This window comes from Harpegnathos saltator, unplaced genomic scaffold (genome assembly GCF_003227715.2).
Source record: "Harpegnathos saltator strain DR-91 unplaced genomic scaffold, Hsal_v8.6 scaffold56, whole genome shotgun sequence".
Classification (NCBI taxonomy): Eukaryota; Metazoa; Arthropoda; class Insecta; order Hymenoptera; family Formicidae; genus Harpegnathos; species Harpegnathos saltator.
The window spans coordinates 1823762-1845771 of record NW_020230382.1 but is presented as its reverse complement, the minus strand read 5'-3'; the positions used below and the strand labels follow the sequence as shown (position 1 = coordinate 1845771).

Here is a 22010-nt window from a genome sequence, read left to right as displayed (position 1 = left end):
ACGATTTGTGGAAGAGCAGCGTGCTCGAGATGTCCGCTTTGCGATTCGTGTTGTTTTATTTCGGGACGAGGGAGAAGGAAACGTAACTACATTTCCGAGATTCGATGAATTATTCAAATGGCACGAAACACATGCATACATATGCAAGCACCGATCGTGCGATTGATTGAGGGCGAGAGCGAGAGAGAGAGAGAGAGAGAGAGAGAAAGAAGTAAGTACGGCAGGTAATAAACGCGAAAAGTCACGAGACGACGAACGGCGAGCAATTCGGCCGTAAATTAAACTCGCGCTTTATATTACACCGCGCGAATTATGCTGATTTCTGGATTAATAGAGGGGGGACAGAACGGTGACGAGATAAGAATTCGCGTGCCTTGTTTTCGGAGCGACGACCGAGATGAGAGTCGTTAAGAACGTCGAAAATTCTTCCACGACCGGCGACGAGGAACGCTTTTACGATCGGTTCACATATCACACGACATCGAGTCATTCGTTGATCCGCCCGCCGGCTGATTCGGATAACGAAATAAAAAGTGAAAGAGAAAGAAGAGAGAGAGAGAGAGAGAGAGAGAGAGAGAGAGAAGAGGAGAAGGAGGAGGAGGAAGAGTAACGCTTCGTGTCAGAGGAAGACGGAGAGTCGTTGCGCCGGCCGCTCGGAGATGGTGCGCGCTGATGGCAGAAACCTCGTTAACGAGCGGACACGAGCCATCCATTAATAGTCGCCGAAACTGGCGTTCCGTTTATATCAAATGTGGCGCCGACAATGTTACGGTGGCGGGCGCGACGCGCGTCTCTTCCGACAAACAACGAGCGGATCGGACGGGCGGAAATCTTGCCACGCGCGATCGGTTTTATCGAGATCGATTATACTTCTTGTTTCTCTCGCTCTCTCTCTCTCTCTCTCTCTCTCTCTCTCTCTCTGCCCCTTCTTTTTTTCTTTTCATAAATCAACGCTACCTCTCCCTCGAGACGATCGTGTCGGAATTTATCGCGAGGAAGTGCCGCCTGCCGCGCATGACACCGTCGCGCAATAAGCGCGCAGCGAGCGACGAGCGCGAACGGGCAGGTTGCGTTTATCGTTTACAGAGAGCAATTAAATTCGCATCGTGGGACTTTATTGCGGGCTCCACGATCCTGTAGCACCCCGTCTCTTGTAATGCTCCGTGATGTTGTCGAACGCGCGTGCGTGCGTGTGCGTGTGTACGCGCAGGCAGCCCGTGCCAGGCGACGGCCAGAGCGCCGGGCGATAACGCGCCGTTTCTCTATCGTTTAACATACAAAGTTAAGTAGCGAGCGTACGCTCGCCGAAAGTTTTTACGACGCGACGAGTGCCCGCAGCACGCGACAGATCCTGCGTTTAGCCGCAGCGTCGCAGAATCCACCGCGCGCGCGTATTCGACGCCGATAAAGAAAAAGAATCCCTCGACTCGCTAATTGATTCGCACGTCATCAGCGCGACATTCGCATTATCGTTTAATCGGCAAGACCGCCGGACCGTAAAGACGCGCGCGAGCGAGCGGATAATGACGATCTTCGGCGAATAGCTTTGCAATTTTATGTATCGGCCATTCATTAAATTCTCACCCAACAGTCGTATCGTCAAGGCGACAGTCCTCTCCCCCTCCCCCCCCTCCCTCCCTCCGCCCCGAACACGCGCTCTCGTCGTCGCGATCTACGTCGAGCCGCTCGACGGAGGCGGTCGTTCCGCCGACGTCTAAATTTATCGCCCGCGATCCGGCCGCGACCACCCATTTAATTATTTACTGGGCCGGCGCGAACCGTTTATTGCATCGCTCACGACCGGTATCGGGCGTGCATAAATCTCACTTACAAGTACGATTCGAGCCTCCGCGAGCGCCCGATGAGACTGTCGCGAATTATCCTTATCGTCCTCTGGCGGCAGTCGAGCGCGCGTAGATCTCCAGCGTAGGTCTCAAAAGCGTGATAAATTTGTACGTGCCAGCGAGAAACGTCGCGCGCCAACAAAGAAAAGAATTTCAATATCGCGGGCTGATCGCGGGGAAAAACGGGTATGCAAAGTTCGACGATTCTATCTTCCGTCTCAGCTAGTCCCCCGACTATTCAACTCGAGGAAGTTGAAGAAGAAAAGGAGAAAGTGACTGGACGGGTCGCGAGTGCGCGCGGTTGATCGAGACGCGGACTAACGGGCCGCGATCAACCGCGTTGCCTCGTGGAGGTAGCTCGAGGCTTTTTTTCAAGCAGCGTCGAAACTTGGAAGCGCCTCGCGGCGTCCACGGCGGCGAATTAAGCGTACGTCGCGGCGGATTAAGCCCTCGCCTGTTGGCGCCTCGTTAGGCTGGCTCGTAGTGGACTGCATCTACTGAAGTCCGCATTCGGGAAGAACGATAGTCTACGTTGCGACTCGATTTTCATCTATCTCGCACAGTCGCAAAATCTCGCCGAGTGTTTTCGTCCTTACAAAATGCTTACCAGATTTAATCGGATTTGCTATTAGCAACGTGGTGGTCCTTTCGTTTCGCGCGCGAGAGCGTTGCGGGAGCGCTGGGAGACGCGTCGGTCTGACGCGAAGGGTCAAAGCGCGAGTTCGAAGTCGGCGAGTGCAATCTGGTTCGATCCCCGGCCGTACAAATTGTGTCAGAGTCTTGGAAACGCGTAAGAATGCGAGCGAAAGAGGATCATTATTAATCTGCGGCAGGTGAGGTGCGCGCCGGCGTAATCGGCGGATTTGCTCGAGTTTTGGCACGGGTCTCTCAGCACGCGATCTCCACAGAGGTCTCTCTCGAGACCTCTTCGTGCTGCGGGGATATCTCGGATCTGACCTAGTCACCCCTCGCGATCGCGGCCCGCCGTATATCTTGGCGTGTATCCGTGGGCTACAAAGTAGGCGATCCCGCCGCGACGGCGAGTTCGGCGGAACTGCGGCTCGAGCATGAACTTTATGCCGCCGCGGCCGCTCGTTACCGGTCGCGAAACTAGGCCGACAGATCATCAGATTACCTCTTATGCAGTTGCTCTGTGCCGCTAATATCGGACACGCTCGTAGATAAGATTGCGGGGCAATTATAGAGCGATAAACGGTCGTAGCGCCGCCCGTAGCGAGCCCTCGGTGATTCTACGTTTGACGAATTCGACATTATTCGACTCCCGCGCGGCCGCGCCGCGCGAGATATTCATGAGCTCGAGACGACGAAGTTTCGTGTGCCGGCCACGTCGCTAGATTGCACAGTCACCCGTTTCCTTTTTATTACCGACGGCTATCACAAATGCACCCGAGGTCGCAACCGAGTATCCACACTTGTAATTTAGAAAGCCGGTAATTTCCCCGAGATAAGGGGACTGCAATTTCTGCTAGCCTACGATAATTACATGCGAAGGACTACTCACCATCAGGATGCACAAAATCTTCGCTAAAACGACAAGCTGTGGTAACCTGGAAGCAGAAAAAGAACACGCTCGTTAGTCGGGAAAAACGGTCGCAGAGAACGCGAGGTGAAAAATACCCGCCGACCGATATCCGTCTTGGTCGGTGGTGCGTTTCAATCTGCGGCGATCCGCCGGCATTTCTAAGCGATTAATCGTATGCGAATAAATTCCCCGTGATTACACGGTGCGTTAACGTAGAACGCACTCGTTACTATTACCGGGCGCACCGATTGAAAGCGCAGAATGCACCCGGATCGGTAGTGGCCATTAGGCGAAAACGTGCGCGGGATAATTGCTATCGAAAAGATATCGCCGCGCAGATATAAAGCCGCGCACCGCGGCGTCTAATTTACGATTCCGACTCGCCGAGCACGACGAGCTGTGCGTGTGCTTTACGCTCGAGCACGCGTAATCGTATCTCCTCGCAGTTGACAACATGTCAAAGTATGTACTTTCGCACATATTGACTCCCCTCCCGCAGAGCTCGCGAGTATCTCGCGCCGATCGTTTATTTATTCGCAAACACATCGGCGATTCTCCCGTTTATAACCCTCTTCATCCTGTCGTCGCCATTTAAGAAAAGTGTATAAACGCTCATACGCTTTGGAACTATTTTTATGTGTCTCACCTTACTTTCCCGTCGGGACTTACAAGTACCATCTTAAGGTTTAATCATTAAAATTACTATAAAATTCATTTTTCTATTCCTTACGTTACATGATAACGTCGAAAGCTATTTAATTGCACAGAAATAATTTAATAAAGTCTTAGGTAAATTAATTCAGGTTATAAAGGGTTAAGCTCGGCGAAGGACGACGACGACGACCGCGATAAACTCATCCGGAGGCCAGCGGCGAGTCGCGGCACCTGTCGCGTCGAGAGACACCGATACCGCGGAAAATCGCTGATAACATCAGAGCGTGCGGGAAAAGCGACATCGGAGAATCGTAGAAATCAAGAGTAACGACACTGCGCGCCGCGGCTTGTAAGTAATAACCCGGTTCTCCCCGCAGGACCCGCCGCCGCCGCCGTCGCCGTCGCCGCAAGTGGTTGCGCAATGCGAATGCGTCTCGTGTTACAGAACACAGGTGAACAACAAGCCGCTGGAGAGCGGCTGGAACTTTCGTTCGGCCGTTCGCTTTAATCCGACTGGGTTATTGGCTCGCTCGTGGTACCGCGGGTTGGACCAAGCGCGCCTTTCTTTCGCCTCATCCCGCCTCTACCTCAATGTTTCAATGTATCCGATGCACCGTACGGAATGTCACCGCCGGCTGCGCCGCCCTCCCCCCTTCGCCGGATCCTCTCGCGAAATACCGGCTCCGTTTGCTCTCCGCGACGGAGGGATCGCCGCGGAGGGCAAACGGCGAAAGCGGCGATTCTGCTGCGAGCTTCGCGCGAGCCGACTTTTTCCTCGTCGTCCCGCTTTTCCCCGGCCGAGCGTCGCGATCGCGATTAGACGGCGAGGTAATCGCAGTTAATCTCCCGGCGGGGGTACGCTCCCCGGGTTCTCCCGCGTGGGAACAATCGCGTTCTACGGCGTCACGTAGAAAAGCTGCGGCCGGCCGAGGCAGGGAATATGCTCGGAGCAGAGCTCCGCGATACGGATTTCGCCAGAGGACCCGGTCGTGCATTCATCATCGCGCTCTCCGCGCGATATACATCAGGTCGTAACACCGGAGCCCAGGCCGGAGAACGGGGTGCCCGGCGAGTCGACTCGACTCGGGTTTCGAGGTTTAATTGCACCGGCGCGGCGCGGCGCGGCGCGACGACTCGATGCAAATACGCAACTGGATTCGTAACGTTCGACGTTCGCGCTGCCGGATGTGTGGAGAAACGATTTATGCTTTATTAAATCGACGGGCTCTTGCCCGCGCGTGACAGAGAGAGAGAGAGAGAGAGAGAGAGAGAGGGAGGACAAGAGGAAGGTGAGAGAAAAAACGGCCGAAAACGCGGTCCTTTTCCTCGCGACGGACGACGGTGAGTTTGTTCGCACGCGTCTCGCTCCGCGATAAATCACCGTCGCGAATTAACATGTCCGTTTCTCTTACGGCGATCGCGCAGTTACTTCCCGGAGAGACCGTCTAGCGCTTAATCGAGCGAATTATAGTAATAAAGGGCGATCAACGAGAGCGTGCGATGAGTCTCGGTGAAGGATGGAAAATACGTGGACGGAAAATAGATCGCTGTATCGTCGCCCGCCGGCTATTTTCCCCTTCTCCCCTTCACGTCGCGTGAGCCGCTCTCTCTCTCTCTCTCTCTCTCTCTCTCTCTCTCGCGGGAACGTGTATCGTGCTACATTCCAAAGTATCCAATTTACGTCAGCAGCGTCAATGTCGATTTTTCAATTTTCACATCGGCGGAGAGCACCGCCTTCTAAACCAAGGTGTACGAGTATCCCACTCGCAGCTCGGGATGCCGGTTTACATAATTGCAAACTTAGTCACACAGCGACGTCCCGCTGACAAGCGCTCGCCGGCCGTCTCATTAACGGCCGTGGATCACGGCTCGGGACACGCGATAATACACGCGGTGCGCGCCGCGGACGTAGGTATCGCTCGTCGCCGCGAGCGCCGACGTAAGCTTCGTCGAGAGCCGCGCGGGATACATTAACATTCGGATATCTGCCGGGACGTCTTGCGCAAGGAGGCGAGAGAGACGCTCCGTGCGAGGCCTCCGTCGTGAACGTATGGAACGGATGGAACGTGTCACCAGGACGGAAAGGTCGCCGAGGATGAAGATTTCTAGCGTGGACCGCGCGAGCACGAGACGTCGCGTCGATCGCGACGATTGCGCGACGCGCTCGCCGTTTTTTCGCGCGAGCGTCGTCCGTCCGTTTCTCACTCGTCACGAACCCACGGAGATTATTCTTTCTCTCTCGGCTTTTAATCCGCACTTCGTCGCGATCTTGACGGAGATGTGCCCCTGAAACGCGGGACAAATCGAATTACACGGGGAAGATGTTGCAGTGGATTCTAGTTTCGCGAGGTTCCCCGTCACACCTTGGACCTCGCAAAAATTGCCGGGCGAATTTCTTTCAAAGTGTCACGCACGTCTGACTTCTCACTACACGATATCGCAATTACTCAAAACCCGTAGACCCGTAGGGAATTGCTCGCCTGTCAGCGACAGCTTCGCCATCGCATGCGATCGCGTGGACCACGAGAGGCGTGTTGGGTGTTGCGTGTCGTCGTCGCCACGCACGTGGAGGACGCACGCGCTCTCTCCCGAGCGCGGCTCGGCTTTGTGCACGTGGCCGCGTCACGAAATTCCGCGGAGTCGCGAAATTCCGGAGCGTCGTGAGATCCGGCCGTGACAAATTCCAACACGCGAGAGCGCCGCGCCGCGCCGCGCGCGTCATGCCGGTCATGCGCGCGCTTCGTGACGCAGCGTCCAGTTAATGCTCATTACCGCGTTGCAACGATACACCTCCGTCAACGAGTGAATCCACAAAGAGAGGAAAACAGCGCGAACGTCGAAGGTACGCGTCGTCAGCGCGTTTCTCTTCCGAGAAATATATATAACGAACGACGACTGACGCTGTTAATAATCTCACGAGAAAGAGAGAGAGAGAGAGAGAGAGAGAGAGAGAGAGATCCCTCTGGAAGCGAGAATCGGAATTTCTCAAAGTCCCGTCGCTATATCGAGTGCGCCATTTTACGCGGGATTACGATCGCCGTACACGAAGGTAAGGAGACGCGACGCGACGCGTCTCCTCGCGGGGAGCGTTCTTTATCCATTATCGAGTCGCCGAGGCCCCTTCGGAATCCGAAGAACGTGTCCTGTAGGGCGGCGTGAGAAATGTCAACGTGTGGCGACGAAATCGCCGTAACTCACTCAACGATCGTCGTAGACATAGCTGCGAGTCCCCGCCTCGGCATCTGTCATCTCAGTCCATGCATTGTAAATCGCGCGAATTACGGCCAGCCAGCAGCAGTAACGATTCGAGCACCTCGTTTCGCCGCGAGTCCCCGCGCTCTCTCGCTCGTAGACGACGGCCGCGTCGCCCGTGACGGATGGATAGACACGGGTTACGCGACAGAATACTCGCAGACCTCGCTGGGTCGACGACACCTCGCGCCAAGCTCCGCCGAATTGCACCTCCTGGATCGATCGATGCGGTCTGCTTTCGAGAGAGAGAGAGAGAGAGAGAGAGTGGACCGGCGCGTCGCACGTTACACGTTACGTCACGTCACTCCGACGAACTCTGACGACGAAGAACGCGCCGGTAGGTTTCCTTATCGCGACGCGGCGAGACCGAACTTTCTGCGGGGAAACCCGCCGCCGTGACGGACCTATATACCGTTTTCGTCGTCACGTGCAGCACAGCGGGCGAATTCGCGTCATGCGGCGTATCGAGAGGCGAGATCAGCGAGCCCTCGAGTCGTCTCTCGGTTTAACCTGGATTACCAGCGATATCGATGCTGACGTAACGCGCGAATCCCTGCGGTCGCGAGAGCGGTTCCCCGCGAAACCTAACGCGCGATCATCCGCTTGCGAGCGGCGAACCGAGCGTCGCGTCGTCGATAAAGCCACCCCCTTCCCCGTCGGCAGCACACGGCGCGAGTTGTAGCGATATCACAGCGAGGTCCACTCGGTATCCCGACGCGACGCGATGCCGCCGGCCGCAAACCGCCGATTGGGAAATGCAATCACTCCGCGCTCACTCAACGGAAACGACAGCAAAGTCTCACTTGTCTCGCTCGTTCACTCGATCGTCGCCGCCGCCGTCGCCGTCGCCGCCACCGCCGCCGCCGCCGCCACCGCTGGCGGCTGATCGCGAGATCGCACGTCCGGAAGATCGCTCCGTGAATGCACGCGACTGGGTGGGTAGTCACCGGGACGGGATCAGCACGGTGAATGCCGGCGAGGACACGACCCGTCGTGACATCCCGGACCACGTGGGGACTCATCCAAAGGGGATTTTGGAGGGGATATTTGTCGCCCGCCGCGCGAAAAACTAGCGACACTTGAATAGGCTCCAACAACCGCCGATGAAAAACGCGGCTACCGAGCCGACGCCGATGACTCTCAGCTGGACACCGCCTGTCGCGCGCCCAGCCGGGGTACACACGGATTCCGTGCGTGACTGAGCCACCCCGGTCCTAAGGATCCTCAGGAGTCGGCCGGCGAGAGCGTATGAGGATTCGCGATGAGCTCCCAGCGACGCCTCATGAGAACCTTGCAATCAGTCGGCTCGTCACTCGCGAGAAGGCGACGATACGCCGGCCGTATCGCGCGCGATTCAATTTGCCGGATGAACTGAATCGATCTTCGCGCTGGAGGATTCGACTCGCCTTGTGTTTAACGCACTGGATGTCCGGAAGTTGCAGCGGTGTTAATTTATTACGGAACTGCTCTCGTCGCGATGATCTTTCAGCCGCCTCTCTCTCTCTCTCTCTCTCTCTCTTTCTCTCTCTCTTTCTCTGTCCTCTGAATTTTCGGCGTTGCTACGGGAGGGGGTGCGACACGACGTCTCCATTCAGGGTAACCACGAAATTTACTACCTTTATAGCACGCCCGTGCAGCACGAGCCGCGCGCGAACGAGCCCCGAAGAAGAAGTCACCTGGCGTTGCGTCACAAAGAGGCAGGCTCCGAAATGCTTCCTAAATAGCCGTGGCAAATCACGACAAATCACGCGTGCCAATGGATTCACAAACGGCCGTGGCGAACTGTCGGGGTCAATCGCGACGGCGATACGTTGCACCGCCAACAGCCGCGATCGAGATCGAGCCGTAACGCGATTTGATTTAGAACCAGTCAATTCGACCGCTAAATGACCGGGCATAATCGCGCGGCGACTACAATTTACAGTCGTTGGAACCGCAACCGCGCGTCGCTGGCACATCTGCGGGGGCACGTCCCGACGTTGTGCGTTCCCTTCGCCCCCCTGCCCCCCCCCCCTCCACTGTGCCGATCGGCGCCTGAATAAAAGCTAATTCTCCGGGAAAACATAACCGCATCGTTCCGAGGTGTTTTTGTTACTTGATTAAAAATTAGAGAAATATTTCGTCTCCGCGATACCGTTCCCTTCTGCCTCCTCTCGAGAATACGCGTAAAGTAAATACCGAGTCGATCGAGGCAGAAGTGAAATTACATAGGCCACCTCTCGCGTTTTGAGAGAGACTTCTTCAGCCCCCCCGCGATAACAATTAGACCATTTTCCCTCGAGGAAAAAAAGATACAAACAATGGCTCATATTTGTGCGATAACTCTCGGCGGATTGCGGCGCTCGAAAATAAGCTCACGACGCCGCGCAGCATTTCCCGCCTGCTCGCCGGGAGTCTGCACGCACCGCGGCGCAAATAAGATTTTACGTCAACAGAGAGGCACGTTATCGCGCTGCGGGCTGTCGTCATCATCGTAAAATCCTAATCTCGCATTTCAGGAGAGTCTCACGAGCCCGCGCGATCTACCGACTCGGCCGCAGTAGCCGCAATTGATAGCGAGTGAAGATGTTTGAAGGCTCGTCTACAATAGCTGTAAGAGTAAGGCTGTAAGGCTGTAACGTAAGCTGTTGGCGAATGAAAATATTGCGTTTCGTGTCTTGCAAGCCTTACAGCCTTACTCTTACAGCTAATGTAGACGAGCCTTGGAGTCTCGTCAGAGTGCCGTAGATCGACGCAAGACGCAAGGACCTTGCAAAACTCACGAAGCTTTTTCCGTCGGGAAGCGCTCGGTGTTGTGACTCGTATTTTCCACGGATCGGCGATTAAATTCGGACCCCCGCCAGTCCGCGCTAATGACCGCGAGAGACCAATGACTAATCGCAAGCGGACGTATCTATACGCCTGAAATTTGACCTTCCCGCCGGATTTACGCGGGCCAGTCATTCGCGCCGTTTCCATGAAGAGCATCTGTAATTCCTCCGCACGGTCCGGCCGCCGCCGACTTCCAGGAGATCACTCGGGACATCATCGAATTCGTCATCGAGTTCGCTGCTTCCTACGTCACCGACAATGCTTCGGGTTGTCCCTCGCCGCGAGTGTGTCAGTTTGTACTTTGAAGCACGTGGCTTTTCCGAGAGACATTTTCCGACTACTTGGGACAGTCCAATTCCCAGTTGCCGACTAATTAATCATGAGCCCACTCCCGATGCATCTCTCTCGCTCACAATTGGAACATAATATATATATATATATATATATATGTGTGTCGACTAACAAAAAGATATTTACGTATTTGCGATATAAGAGCGGAAAATGTATGTAGTGCTTTGCGAGCGTTCCTAGCGTTGTCACTCAAGGTTGTCATCGTGAGTATTTCTGGTATAAGTAGCACTTCGACAAGAGTTAAAGAGAATCATCTATATGACTGTAAATCCGACTTTTGCAACGACAATAATCTCGAATACGAAGACACGTCACTTGCAAAGGCCGAGACAACGCGAGCCGCCCGGATCGCTTCTATGCCCGCAGGAGGCGTGCACGCCGCCGTGCGAACTATCTCGTTGATTGAGCCCGACTTTTTCTTCCTACCAGCACACGAGCACACTCGTGTCTCCAGGCTGGTGCCACGTGAAGTGGCAGATAGCCGTCGACGTCGTGCGTTTATGGAGAACGGATAAGGAGACGATGAGCGACTAAACGCGTCCTGTAACGCTACGTAGAGGACTGTCGTGCGTCAAGTATGCCACGGCCGGGACAGGCAGAGGCACGGGATGGAGGGCGCGGGGAAGAAGAGAGGAATATAAGGAAGGAGAAGAGAGAGCACAAACAAGAAGAGGAGCCACGCGAGAGAAGTACGCGACGTGGTTTTTGCTCGGAAGCCGCGACGTTCCGCCGGCGTCACATTCATTCTGACACGCTCCTCGTCATCCCCCCGCGAGGAAAAAACGGCTACACGGGTGAGTGTGAGAGAGAGAGAGAGAGAGAGAGAGGGAGCGAAAGAAAGCAAGGGGTAGACGAGCAAATATCATCGCTGCGGAGGAAAAACCGTCCACGGTGATTTGTTGATTGTCGAAGATGCCGTGTGAACGGCGGCCTGTAAGCCGTGCGATCAAAAAATCCATCGGTTTTCACCTTCACGACACACGCGTTTATCGAGCTTTATCCAGCGAGATGATACGCAACGATAATTATGTATTCATTGCCTTCGAAGAGAGTCCGTTTCGTCGCACAAATTGTCACTCTTTATTGAATTCCCCGTTCGAAAAAAAATTTTTTAATTTCGTGAGTGAGCGGCGGCTGTCACGACCGCCAGTCGAAAAGCAATCGTCATCGTTGAGAAGTCAGGCTGCCGCACTTGTCTCGCAAGCGGGGATATTGAGCTGACGCGTGAGTTCCGGCAATTTCTGGCGTGTCCAACCGTTTCGGACGAAAATTCGACCGTCACTCGTGACGGTCGTAACCTCTCACGATCGTTCCGAGTCGAAGCGGTGTCACCTCTCTCAGGGACTCGCGATGACTCACGCGGTGAAACTGATCTCGTACTCAACGCCGATGCCGCACCATCAAGCTGTATCCCTTGCATTCCTCTCTAGCGTTTTACTTAGACCTACTTAAAAGGGTTGGATCGTTCGATGCTCTTAGGGCGGTTGTATCGGTATTCGGATGAACGTCCACGGATAGCTCAGCCCGATCGAAATACCCGGCGCGTCCCGCGCGACCATTCATTACCCGAGTCGTCTCGTTCGTTAAGACGAGGCTGTTAAAGAGGCCACGGTTAATTGAGTTTTAGGAATTCATTTCGTCGCCGATAACCCGACGTGCTCTCCTCACAACGCGCACTGCGGCCGACCTCTGGGAATTTCGAGCGCGGCGCGATATCCCTCGAGAAATAAGAAAAAGGGGATACGCCGCCGCGTGTATCGTCGCACATACTTTCGTGTCTTCTTACGATTCGATGTGGGTGATCGCGATAATCGAGAACGTATTTCAGCGTAAATCACGCGGCGTGCATCGAGAAAGTTTCAGGTGCAGCCGATACGTCCCGAGACTGTAATTTATTTCAGCTGTTACCGGCTCTTATCCAGCTGACCGGCGATTGCGCGATGAACTTTAATTTTCATCAAATCCCGGCCTTATATGGCCACCCCGGATGGATAATCCTGAGTACGCCGGTAGACAGGATCGGTCCTTTATTTCCCGGTAATACTGCGACGCGCCGGAATCCAAGTTGTAATTTACATTTTATTACGCGATCCCGTATCTCTACAAAGTGCAGAGAACGATTCGTATGCCATTTGGAGTAGCTCGTAATCGCATTACCGAGAATATGATTCACCTACGAATTCATCATCGTAACGAAGCACAAGACGAACGGCGCCGCGTCTGTGTGTACGAGTGCGAGAGCGCGCGTCCTTTTAAACGGACGTAATCCTCATGATTCCGCCGCGCGTTTTTAAACAGAAACGTCCCAAAGTGACGCGCACACGAACGCACATTCGCAGATTGCTCGTGTGTGTTCTGCGCGGCGTTTCCATCCGTGCGTATCATGTCACGCGAGGAAAAGCGAAGGGGCGGAGAAGAAAATGTGGAGGCTGTAGAAAGTTTTGTTTTGTCGGAAAGCAACATATATCGTCGTTCGACTCGGCTCATTCACGTCGGCATTTGTTGTTGGACCGTAATCTCTAATGGCTCCTATGGGCATTTAAATAACCATCTCGCCCACCCACCATCACTTAACTCTCTCTCTCTCTCTCTCTCTCTCTCTCTCTCTCTCTCTCTCTCTCTCTCTCTCTCTCTCTCTCTCTCTCTCTCTCTCTCTCCGTCTCCTTTTTCTCTTTCCCGTTCTTCTCCCTTTCTTTTCTCAGAATCCCGGCACTATCGCAGGCGCACGTTCTGACGATTGAAAAAAAATGACTGCTCTCTCTCTCTCTCTCTCTCTCTCTCTCTCTCCCTCTCTCTAATGGGATTTTCCATTTTTTGCACCTATCGAGTTCCCGAGATGCGGATGTATAAATACTTTGCCAGCGAGACAGTGAAGGTGAAGGAATGCGATCTGGAATGATGGAAAAGTCGCGTCGCAATTTCTGACGCCAACGGATCTCGTTTACTTTTCCGACTGAAAGAGTTTCAGAGTCTTTAGCATTCTTACTGTTTCTTCGTCACCGCCACGACTACCCAAAGCCATTGTTCGTTCGCCGTTGGGAGAGTATTGTCCTGCCAAGGGTCAAGGGTCGCGCGCCCGAGAAATCGTAGTTGCAGAGAGACACGCGGATCGTTACGGTGCGGAAGGAAAATCACAGATGGACGAAGACGAATGAGTAATATTGCATTACCGAGATGAAAATGTACGACGTCGGGAAAAAATGGCACTGCCAAAATCCGTCTGCGAGCACGATGGATCTCTCTTCCTCCCGCTCGCTCGCTCGCTCGCTCGCGGCACGGAACGAGGATGAGTCAGCGGAGGTTAGTCATACGAAACTTGGTTAGTCGACGAATCCGCACAAGAGCGAAAGCGCACTTTTAGGGCACTCTCCCAGCAACCCGAGAGCCTCCCGGGACCCGGGAACGGCAGTTCGCCGTGCGATCGATTCGGGCAACGATCCACCGATTAAATTTATATTTAGTGAGTCGTTCGTGTCTCTCTGGGATAAGCCAATGCCGCACGGAATTCCGTCGGCGTCCGTGAGAACGGAAAAATGCTCTCAAGGAGGAAGATTAAATCGAGTCGCTGATGGAACATACGCGGAAGTTTTATGATCCGCGCTTAATGAACGCCGGCCAGTGCTCGTTGGAGGCTCGTTCAACTTCGCTCTTGATCAGACAACTCGAAACGAGACGATCCGAGAGACGGGGGCGTCTGCCCGGAGGAGTGGAAATCAGCTCGAACTAGCCGAGCTATGGAGCGACGAGGAGCTGCTGTGCGAATTGGAACACGGCGCGGCAATAACGCGAGAGATTACGGATTACGGATTACGCGAAATTAGCGCGACGCGAGTGATGCAGCGAGACGATTCTGCAGTCCCCGGCGCGGCGAGTTGATGAGTTGCACACATCGCGATCGCTCGCTCTCACTCGCTCGCTCGATCGCGCGAGGGAAGAAGTACCGCCGAACCGCGAAAGTAATGCCCCGGGATCGTGCTGATAACGTCAGAGCGTGAGGGAGTGCGCAGCGGAGATAAGACATCGCGAAGCCGACGATGGAATTCGTGTAATCGTCTTCAGGAATTTCGTGGAATCGCTCGCGCGACGCCGGCCCGAAATAAGCGTGTTACGTCAATGGCTCAACGTGCACCGTCGCGATATCTAAGCCAGACGTCGTTCTGCGCGATCAATATTGAACAATCGAATGTTTACTTACCCCAGAAAAGGGACACGATATCAAATCTTTATCGAAAATATCGTCAGATGTTGCCGATGACGAGCAACGTCATGTCTGTTGGCGACCTTCTTAGCTGGCAAGAGTCGCGCTTGCGACCGAGTCAGCTGATAAATACACAAACCAGCTGAAACTCACTAATCTAACTCACATCAGAGTCGATCGAATCGAGCGCGGACACGTATCGCTGATCGAAACATAAGCCGAGGGCGCCAATTAAATTGAAAAGACAAAGGAACAATGTTATCACACGGTCGTTTAACACTAATTTAATACAATCGTAAACTGCGCCGTCAAAACCCTATACTATACGGTATGTTTAAATCAATTAACAGACAGTGTTTATATGCTTGATCTTGTTTGACATATATCACGGTACATTTAGAATTCGATCAGGTCACTAATTTTACATTATTTTTCGATGTTTTGCTTACTGTTTCTCTTTTCGTTTCATAATTGGTTAATCGCTCAATCGAGTGCAAATTTCTTATATTTTGTTATTAGTGTGGGAAATCTTTTCCTGCTTATATTTGTAATAAGAATAATAGTCGCTTTCTTCTTTCAGAGAGAGAGAGAGAGAGAGAGAGAGAGAGAGAGAGATAAAAAATTAGAACAGATGTATCAGAGATACGCGTGTTGACGCCTCGATCGCTAAGTATTTCATTACGCCACGATAATCTTCTACATCCTCTTTGAGGATGTTCTAAACGATAGGAAGTTAATTTACCTCTAATTACCCGGGGCCGTTAATAGGGACTTATCGATTCGTGCAAAAACGAGCATCCGCTTCATCGCGGCGGTCCGTCCACGCGAACGAGCGACCGGCAGGAAGAGGGGGGGGGGGAGAGAGAGAGAGAGAGAGAGAGAGACCGCGCACAAGAAGCGATTTTAAGCCGCCGTGAAATGACCGGCCGGAATCGCTCCGGTTTAATAACTCGACGTTAGCGGCCGGTCATGCTGCGCGAGCGAGAGAAGCGCGCCGATTATCTCCAGGTTCGCGATGCACTTATTGTCTTCGCGCAACGACCCGCTTTCGAGCCGACTTATTAGCCGGCCTAATTAAAACATCGCCCGTTACCGCGAGGGACGCTGCCGCGCCGCTCGCGAGATGCTCGCGAGAGACATGATGGCGACGCGCGTCTTCGGGAGGGGCATCTTTCCCGATAACGAGCAACACGGTTGGATACAATTAGCGATGAAATCAATCGCCGTCCCATCAATATGCATAATCGCACACACGAGCGCTATTAGCCGTGTCCGCGTGAACAAGCGAGCGAGCGAATGAGCGAGCGTGCGTGTGTCTGTAACGTCGATGCGGTACGGTGTGTCGAGAGATGCGAAGGTCTCCTCTTACTATTAGCTCTCTACAGCTCCTTCGGCCGTCTCATGTGCGTAAGTCGTTTTAGATGTAATTAGTGAGTGATTTGCACCGACTGATGATAACGGGGGAAGGGGTAGAGAGGGGCGAAAGAGGCGAGCCGGTGAGAGAGAAAGAGGGGGGAGAGAGAGAGAGAGAGAAAAAACGAGTCGAGGACTCGTGCGAGAGGGAGAGAGAGAGAGAGAGAGAGAGAGAGAGAGAGAGAGAGAGAGAGAGAGAGGGAGAGAGAGAGAGAGAGAGAGAGAGAGAGAAGGTGCCTTTTTGCTTTCAGAGTAGAACCAGTCCGAGGCGGACGTACCGCGGCTGTTTCTCCGCTCGCGGGAGGGACTTTGTCATGGCCGAGTGATATCCAATCGGGGATATAGTTAGAGGGAACGTGGTATCCAATCGACGGTATGGATTGCCGCTAATTGGCTCCGATACTCACGGACAATCATCTGACCGCGTCCAGGTGGTCGGCCATCCGCGGAATAGCTTCGATGCCGTGGATGATATTGACGATAGCATCGAAATCGTCCATCGACCGTCATTTCCTTCGCCGGCGCTTCATATACGAATCTGAATCTTAATCCGTATCTCGTTTCCTCTGCCATCGATTTCCGAAAGAGAGAGGGATGACCCATACGGCAAAGTCGTAGATTACCGTCTGCCGGTGAAAAATGAAAAGGAAAAGGAAGGAAGAAAAGAAGAGCGCGTAGCATCGCAAGAGATGTTACGGTACCCCGGGAGAATCTACATGTGCGACGCGATTAGTAATATTTCATATCGCGTTATTCGATCTTCGTAGCGCAGGATGCAAATTACCTCCACCGACGTTGGTGGTCCGACTTATTTCTTAATTAGCTTTACTAGCTCGAGGGTGCGCGCGGGCACGGCCAACGAGGAAATATCCCCGTTGCTCCTTTTTTATCAACAAGCTCTACTACTCCTACCGCTACTCCTTAGCGGGATCTCGACAGGATCCACCCGTGTCATTAACAAGCGAACACGCGGAGCAGCCGAATCGCTTACCGATGTACTACTTGCCGGCGTCCGGGTTCCGAGTACCTCCTCCTCTCCTCCTCCGCCCCGCCCCCCCCCCGTTCCTCTCCTTTTTCTTCTTTTTCTTTTGCACACGCGAGCACACGTCTATACTCAACGTCAATTCGGAGTTGTGTTTGCGCTTGGCTTTTCGGAACGAGTGCTAAAATACCTGGCGCTACGCGCGTCGTTAAATCACGCGGCGTTAAATTACACGCCAGGAATAAGCGCGCGCCGGTCCTCTCGGTCATAAAAGAGGAACCTCGAAATGCTGTTAATTCTAACAAACACGGGGAGAGAGGAGTCTCCTTTCCTCTCCCGCCGGAGCATCATCGACATCGAAATCGCAGCCGGATGTATGTCGAGCGAGCACATCTCCCGGCGGAATCTTCCGAAAGTGGCAAGTCCGTCGATCGTACCGCCAAAAATGTACCGCGGCGCGCCGTAAGTGGCTGGCAGGCGTAAGTAATTAAAATTTTATGCACAGGCATTTGCTAAAATTTTTGCGCGTGCTCGCGAGAAGCGAAAAGCACCTCGCAATGATACCTTGTAATTAGGAGTCCTCGCGACAGGCTATTTTCAGACGGACAACGAGGTGGGCTTGACGTGCGGTGGGATGAGCGCGCAAGTAGATACTGTCGGCACTAGTCAGACACGGACTTCTCGCGCGGCGGCTGACGTCGCTCGAGTTAATTGCTGCATGCCGACCTCGATCGACACGCACGGACGATGCAGTCGGAAAATTGATCTTTGTCGCGAATCTGACCGATGTGATAAGATGATAAGAGATCTAGATCGTGGCAAATTTACGTCGCGAGACATCTCGCGCGCTCCGCTTCGAGAGCTCGCAGTCGTAAGTAGTACAACAATCGCCTTTCCTCCAATCCTCGTCCGTCGGGCAAAGGTTAACCGCGAGAGAGAGAGAGAGAGAGAGAGAGAGAGAGAGAGAGGAGAGAGAGAGAGAGAGAGAGAGAGAGAGAGAGACACCGTGCCTTAATTCGCGACACGGATCCTCAATCCAATTTTGCGCGAAAGGCAAATCCGCCAGGCGCCGCAAACACAGACGCAAAGAAATATCCGGCGACAGGCATCGGCGGCGACGGCACTCGTCTGCGAAGTGGACGTCCGTCGGGGACGTATCGTTCGTCAAGGCTTTCTTATGGTGCAAGTTCGCCACGTAAGAGCCGGAGAAAGCAGAAGTACATCTCTTCCTTCTTCTTCTTCCTCCCCCCTCTCTTTTTCTCGCTCGCGTTGCATACGTACGTATATGTGTATCCCCGCCGACGTTCGTCATCGCGCGTCTCTCGGTGTATGTGTGTCCCACGGATGAGTACACCCACCCGCCCGAGATTCGCGGGGATGATGACGTCCGACGTGGACACCTACACGTACATCGGCAGCCGCCGTCGAGTTGAGATACTTTTGTTTTTACGGCTTTACGAGCCGTATCGCCGATTGCTCCGTTTGTTCAGGTTCAACGATCGGCACCCGGATTCCGATGGCGATTTGTCGTCATTCCCGAGTCCTCGTGGGAGCAGTCTCGTTTCTGCTTTCGGCGGAATCGCCCTCGTCCATCCCTCCTCCTTTTCCTCCTCCCTCCCCCCTCGTTATCCCTCGTTTCTTCTTCTGCTCTGCTTTTCTTTCGGACGCTCGTGCGGCGTATCAGGAAACTTGAGCCAATAGAGCTCACGATTCTCCGCCCCCCCCTCCTCCACCCTCGTACCGAACTGTCGCCGCGTACTCGATGAATTTACACGTACGACGCTTCCAAAGTAAAATCAGCAAGCGAAGAGTGCAAGAAGTATAAAAGGGCGAGGCCATTTTCCGCGATTCCGTTACCAGACGCCAGCGCGAACCTGCCTTCGACACTTCATCACCGTTCCTCCTTTCCTCGCTCGCTTTCATTCTCACGTCCCGATCGCTCGGCGATTTACGAAAGCGACCGTCGAGACTCACGTTCGTCCATCGCGAGTAGCGATGGATCCTAGCGACTCGCGCGCACTAAAATTCGCATCGTGAGCCGAGAGAGGCGCGCTTTGGCCGCGAGCGATTATAACGCGCTTACGCGACGAGATTGCCCGTACAAGCGCAAACATTGTTCCATCGTCGCGCGAGCACACGTAGTATCGCGCGTAGGCGGACACGCCGGGCGGGTCCGCGCGATGAATTATACATCGCGAATGTTTTCGGTCTCGAATTTGCATCGCCCGAACGGCTACCGCTCGCTATTCCCAACCGCGGCGGCGGCGGAGGCGGCGGCGTCGGCGGCGGCGTCGGCGGTGGCGGCACCCTTCTTCCCTCGTCCCTCTCGCTTCTTTCTTCCGGTCTTTCCGATTCTCCCTCCGCGTTCTCGCCGGCCAAAAGAGAAGAAACAAGATATACGACCTCACGATCCGCCGGCGTGTCTAGCTGGTACCACCGGGCTATACGCGCCTGGCGCTACGTGCGGCCGATGTGATCTCGCCGAACGTAGAAATTAATTATCAACGGTCGCGTGTCTCCACCGGCCGGAATTAACGATCCGCGCTCGTGGCGGACTTGGGACATGTTTATCGAAGAGCGCCCGAGCTCTCTTCGAGGCAGAGAGAGAGAGAGAGAGAGAGAGAGAGAGAGAGAGCCAAGAAAGTAATCCTTCGTTAAACGGGAAAGAAAGTAACAAGACGCTCCGCTTCTTACGGGGCGCGCGAAGGCGAAAGAAATCGTTTCTCCGAAATGGAGATTTTTTTCACAAATTAAACGTCACCGTCAGCGAAGCGCTTCGCGTTAGCCAACCGTCGCGGGATTACCTGCCGGGGGAGCCTCTCGGTTACGAGAAGCGGGACAAAGCGTTCGCGCACAATTGGCGGAAAGCATCCGCCGAGGATGAGGTAAAAGCAGCGTCAGGACAGGGCGCTTATCGTGGGATACGCGCGATAATAAACGTCCCTTTTACGAGCGCGGAAAGCGTAGATACGCGCCGAGCGCGGAAAAGAGCGAAGCGCGGCCAAGAAGACTGGCGCGGAGCTGAGGGGGGCTGCTGAGTTGCGGAGGCGCCTCGCGTACGAGAGAGCGAGCGTCGCCGTTTGTTTTGCACGCGCCGGCGGAAACGAATCTCCCCGATAAAAGCCGGAGTTACGATCGAGCTTGAAGTCGGAGCTGGAAAAGAGATTGCCGGCGCGGGGCCGCGCGCGCGCGCGCGCGCGCGCGTCATGCGATTCGGATCGATATCGCGTTAATTGCATGCCTTCCTTCGCGATTGTGCGCTCGCGCTCGCGCGGAAACGCCGCGCCCGCGCCGGCCAGCCGGCCGGCCGGCGCGCCGCCGATCTCTTCTTTTATTCCCGCGTCAATCGGATCTTCATTATCGCGGCGAGCGCGGCGCTGATTGCGACGTTTCAGCGGTAATTTCTCGCGCTCGAGCGACGGACAGATTTCTCGAGCAAACAAGCTCGCGAGATTTACGAGGAAAGTGCGAAATGCGTGAAATTTCGCGCCGAGTGCAAATAAACGGATGAATAAACAAACGAATAAATATATTTTCGTCCGCTTCTCTCTGTTAAGCGCGCGCCTCGTCACCTGGCCGCGAGGCTGCACTATCTTGGTATTCTCCCTCTGCCAGATATCGCTCGTAATTCATTACCGTCCGGCGTGAGTGAGTTCTGCTCGTAAAGTGGGAACGAGCCGGTCTCTCGGCGACGACGAAAACAATAGCCGTAATAGCAATCTCTTGAGCGGCCACCGCCGCCGTCTTCTACCCTGTCGCGCCGGGCGATCGGAGAAGGAGCGCGCGCGCGCGAGACGAAACCGCCGCCGTTGTCGTTGTCGTCGTCAGGACGAGAGCCTCGAGATTGAACGGTGCAACGCGACGAGGAAATCCTCGGCGGCAATTTTGCACAAAGGCTCTTCGCCACCGGCGCCGTGGAGGACCCGAGAGAGAAACAAAAACCGCAAGATCCCGAGAAAGAGACGCGCGCATCAGACATGCAACAGCGACGCCCCCGTTGTAAATTATCCCGCAGGGAGACGAAAGGGGGCCAGAGGTGAAGCGGACGACGACGACGACGACGACGACGACGACGACGACGACGACGACGACGACGACGACGACGACGTGGACAAAGCGCGAAGAGCGGAGAACGTCGGCGAGACGTGTCGGAGGACGAAGAGGACGAAGAGTTACGAGAAAGAGAGAGAGAGAGAGAGAGGAAGGGAGAGGAAGCGCGTGATGTTCGAAACGGAGAGTCCTCTCTCGGGCGGTCTAATTAAGAGCTCAGGCTAATTCAATTATAATTTATGCCCCGAGGTCGTACCCCCTGGTTCTTGGCGCTCCCTCCGAGTCCGAGGGCCTCCTAAAGGCGCGCGGGTAATCAATTATAGCGGGCTAAACGCCACATGTCCGCGGAGCAATAATTTACAACGGATTTCGGTCTTTCGTCGATCCTTCGTTCGCGGGCGTCACGCGGACGGCACGCGGACGAGCCAGGTCATCGTCGGCGTGCGAGGTTGCACGAGGCGGACAGAGGAGCAAGGGCTGAAAGCTGAGACGACGAAAGGTGAGGCGCAGTGGGAGGAGGCGACGTGTCCGCCGCTTCACGGAATTGAGACGTCCTAGATTATTTGTTTCGAGTGCTGCAACCAGCGCTCCGCCCAGCTCATCTCTCTCTCTCGCGAGCTCTTCTTCCGCCGGCAGACACCTGCGTCCTGCGAGCGCTTCTCCCGCCGTTTCCTTCTCGCCTCGGCAACCACCGGCGAAGTTGCACCTTTTTGCCCTCGCGACCGTGCGAGAGCGAGAGCCAGTGCCAGAAAGCGCAGGATAATGCACGAGGCAGCTCGCCGTGTGGGCGTGCACCTCGGCGAACGCGTCCTTGAAACACCGTCGTCGTCTACTACGGCTAGACCGGGGGGCCCTCTTCTGCGACCCGAGAGAAGCCTCGCGGCGCGCAGAGTGTCAAGGCCAGCGCTGCGC

General features: G+C 54.6%; 1 protein-coding gene across 4 annotated transcripts in view; it reads right to left on the bottom strand.

Annotated features, from left to right (window-relative positions):
* Positions 1-22010, bottom strand: part of LOC105185732 (fibroblast growth factor 18) — a 127358-nt gene that overhangs the window by 15214 nt on the left and 90134 nt on the right. For 3 of the 4 annotated variants that reach the window (XM_025303627.1, XM_019842606.2, XM_025303628.1), the window contains exon 2: positions 3367-3412. In XM_025303627.1, coding sequence (XP_025159412.1) covers positions 3367-3412 — 46 coding nt within the window. Of the gene's footprint in view, positions 1-3366; positions 3413-16473; positions 16789-22010 lie in introns of those variants that run through there. The other variant, XM_025303625.1, reaches the window with a different exon arrangement.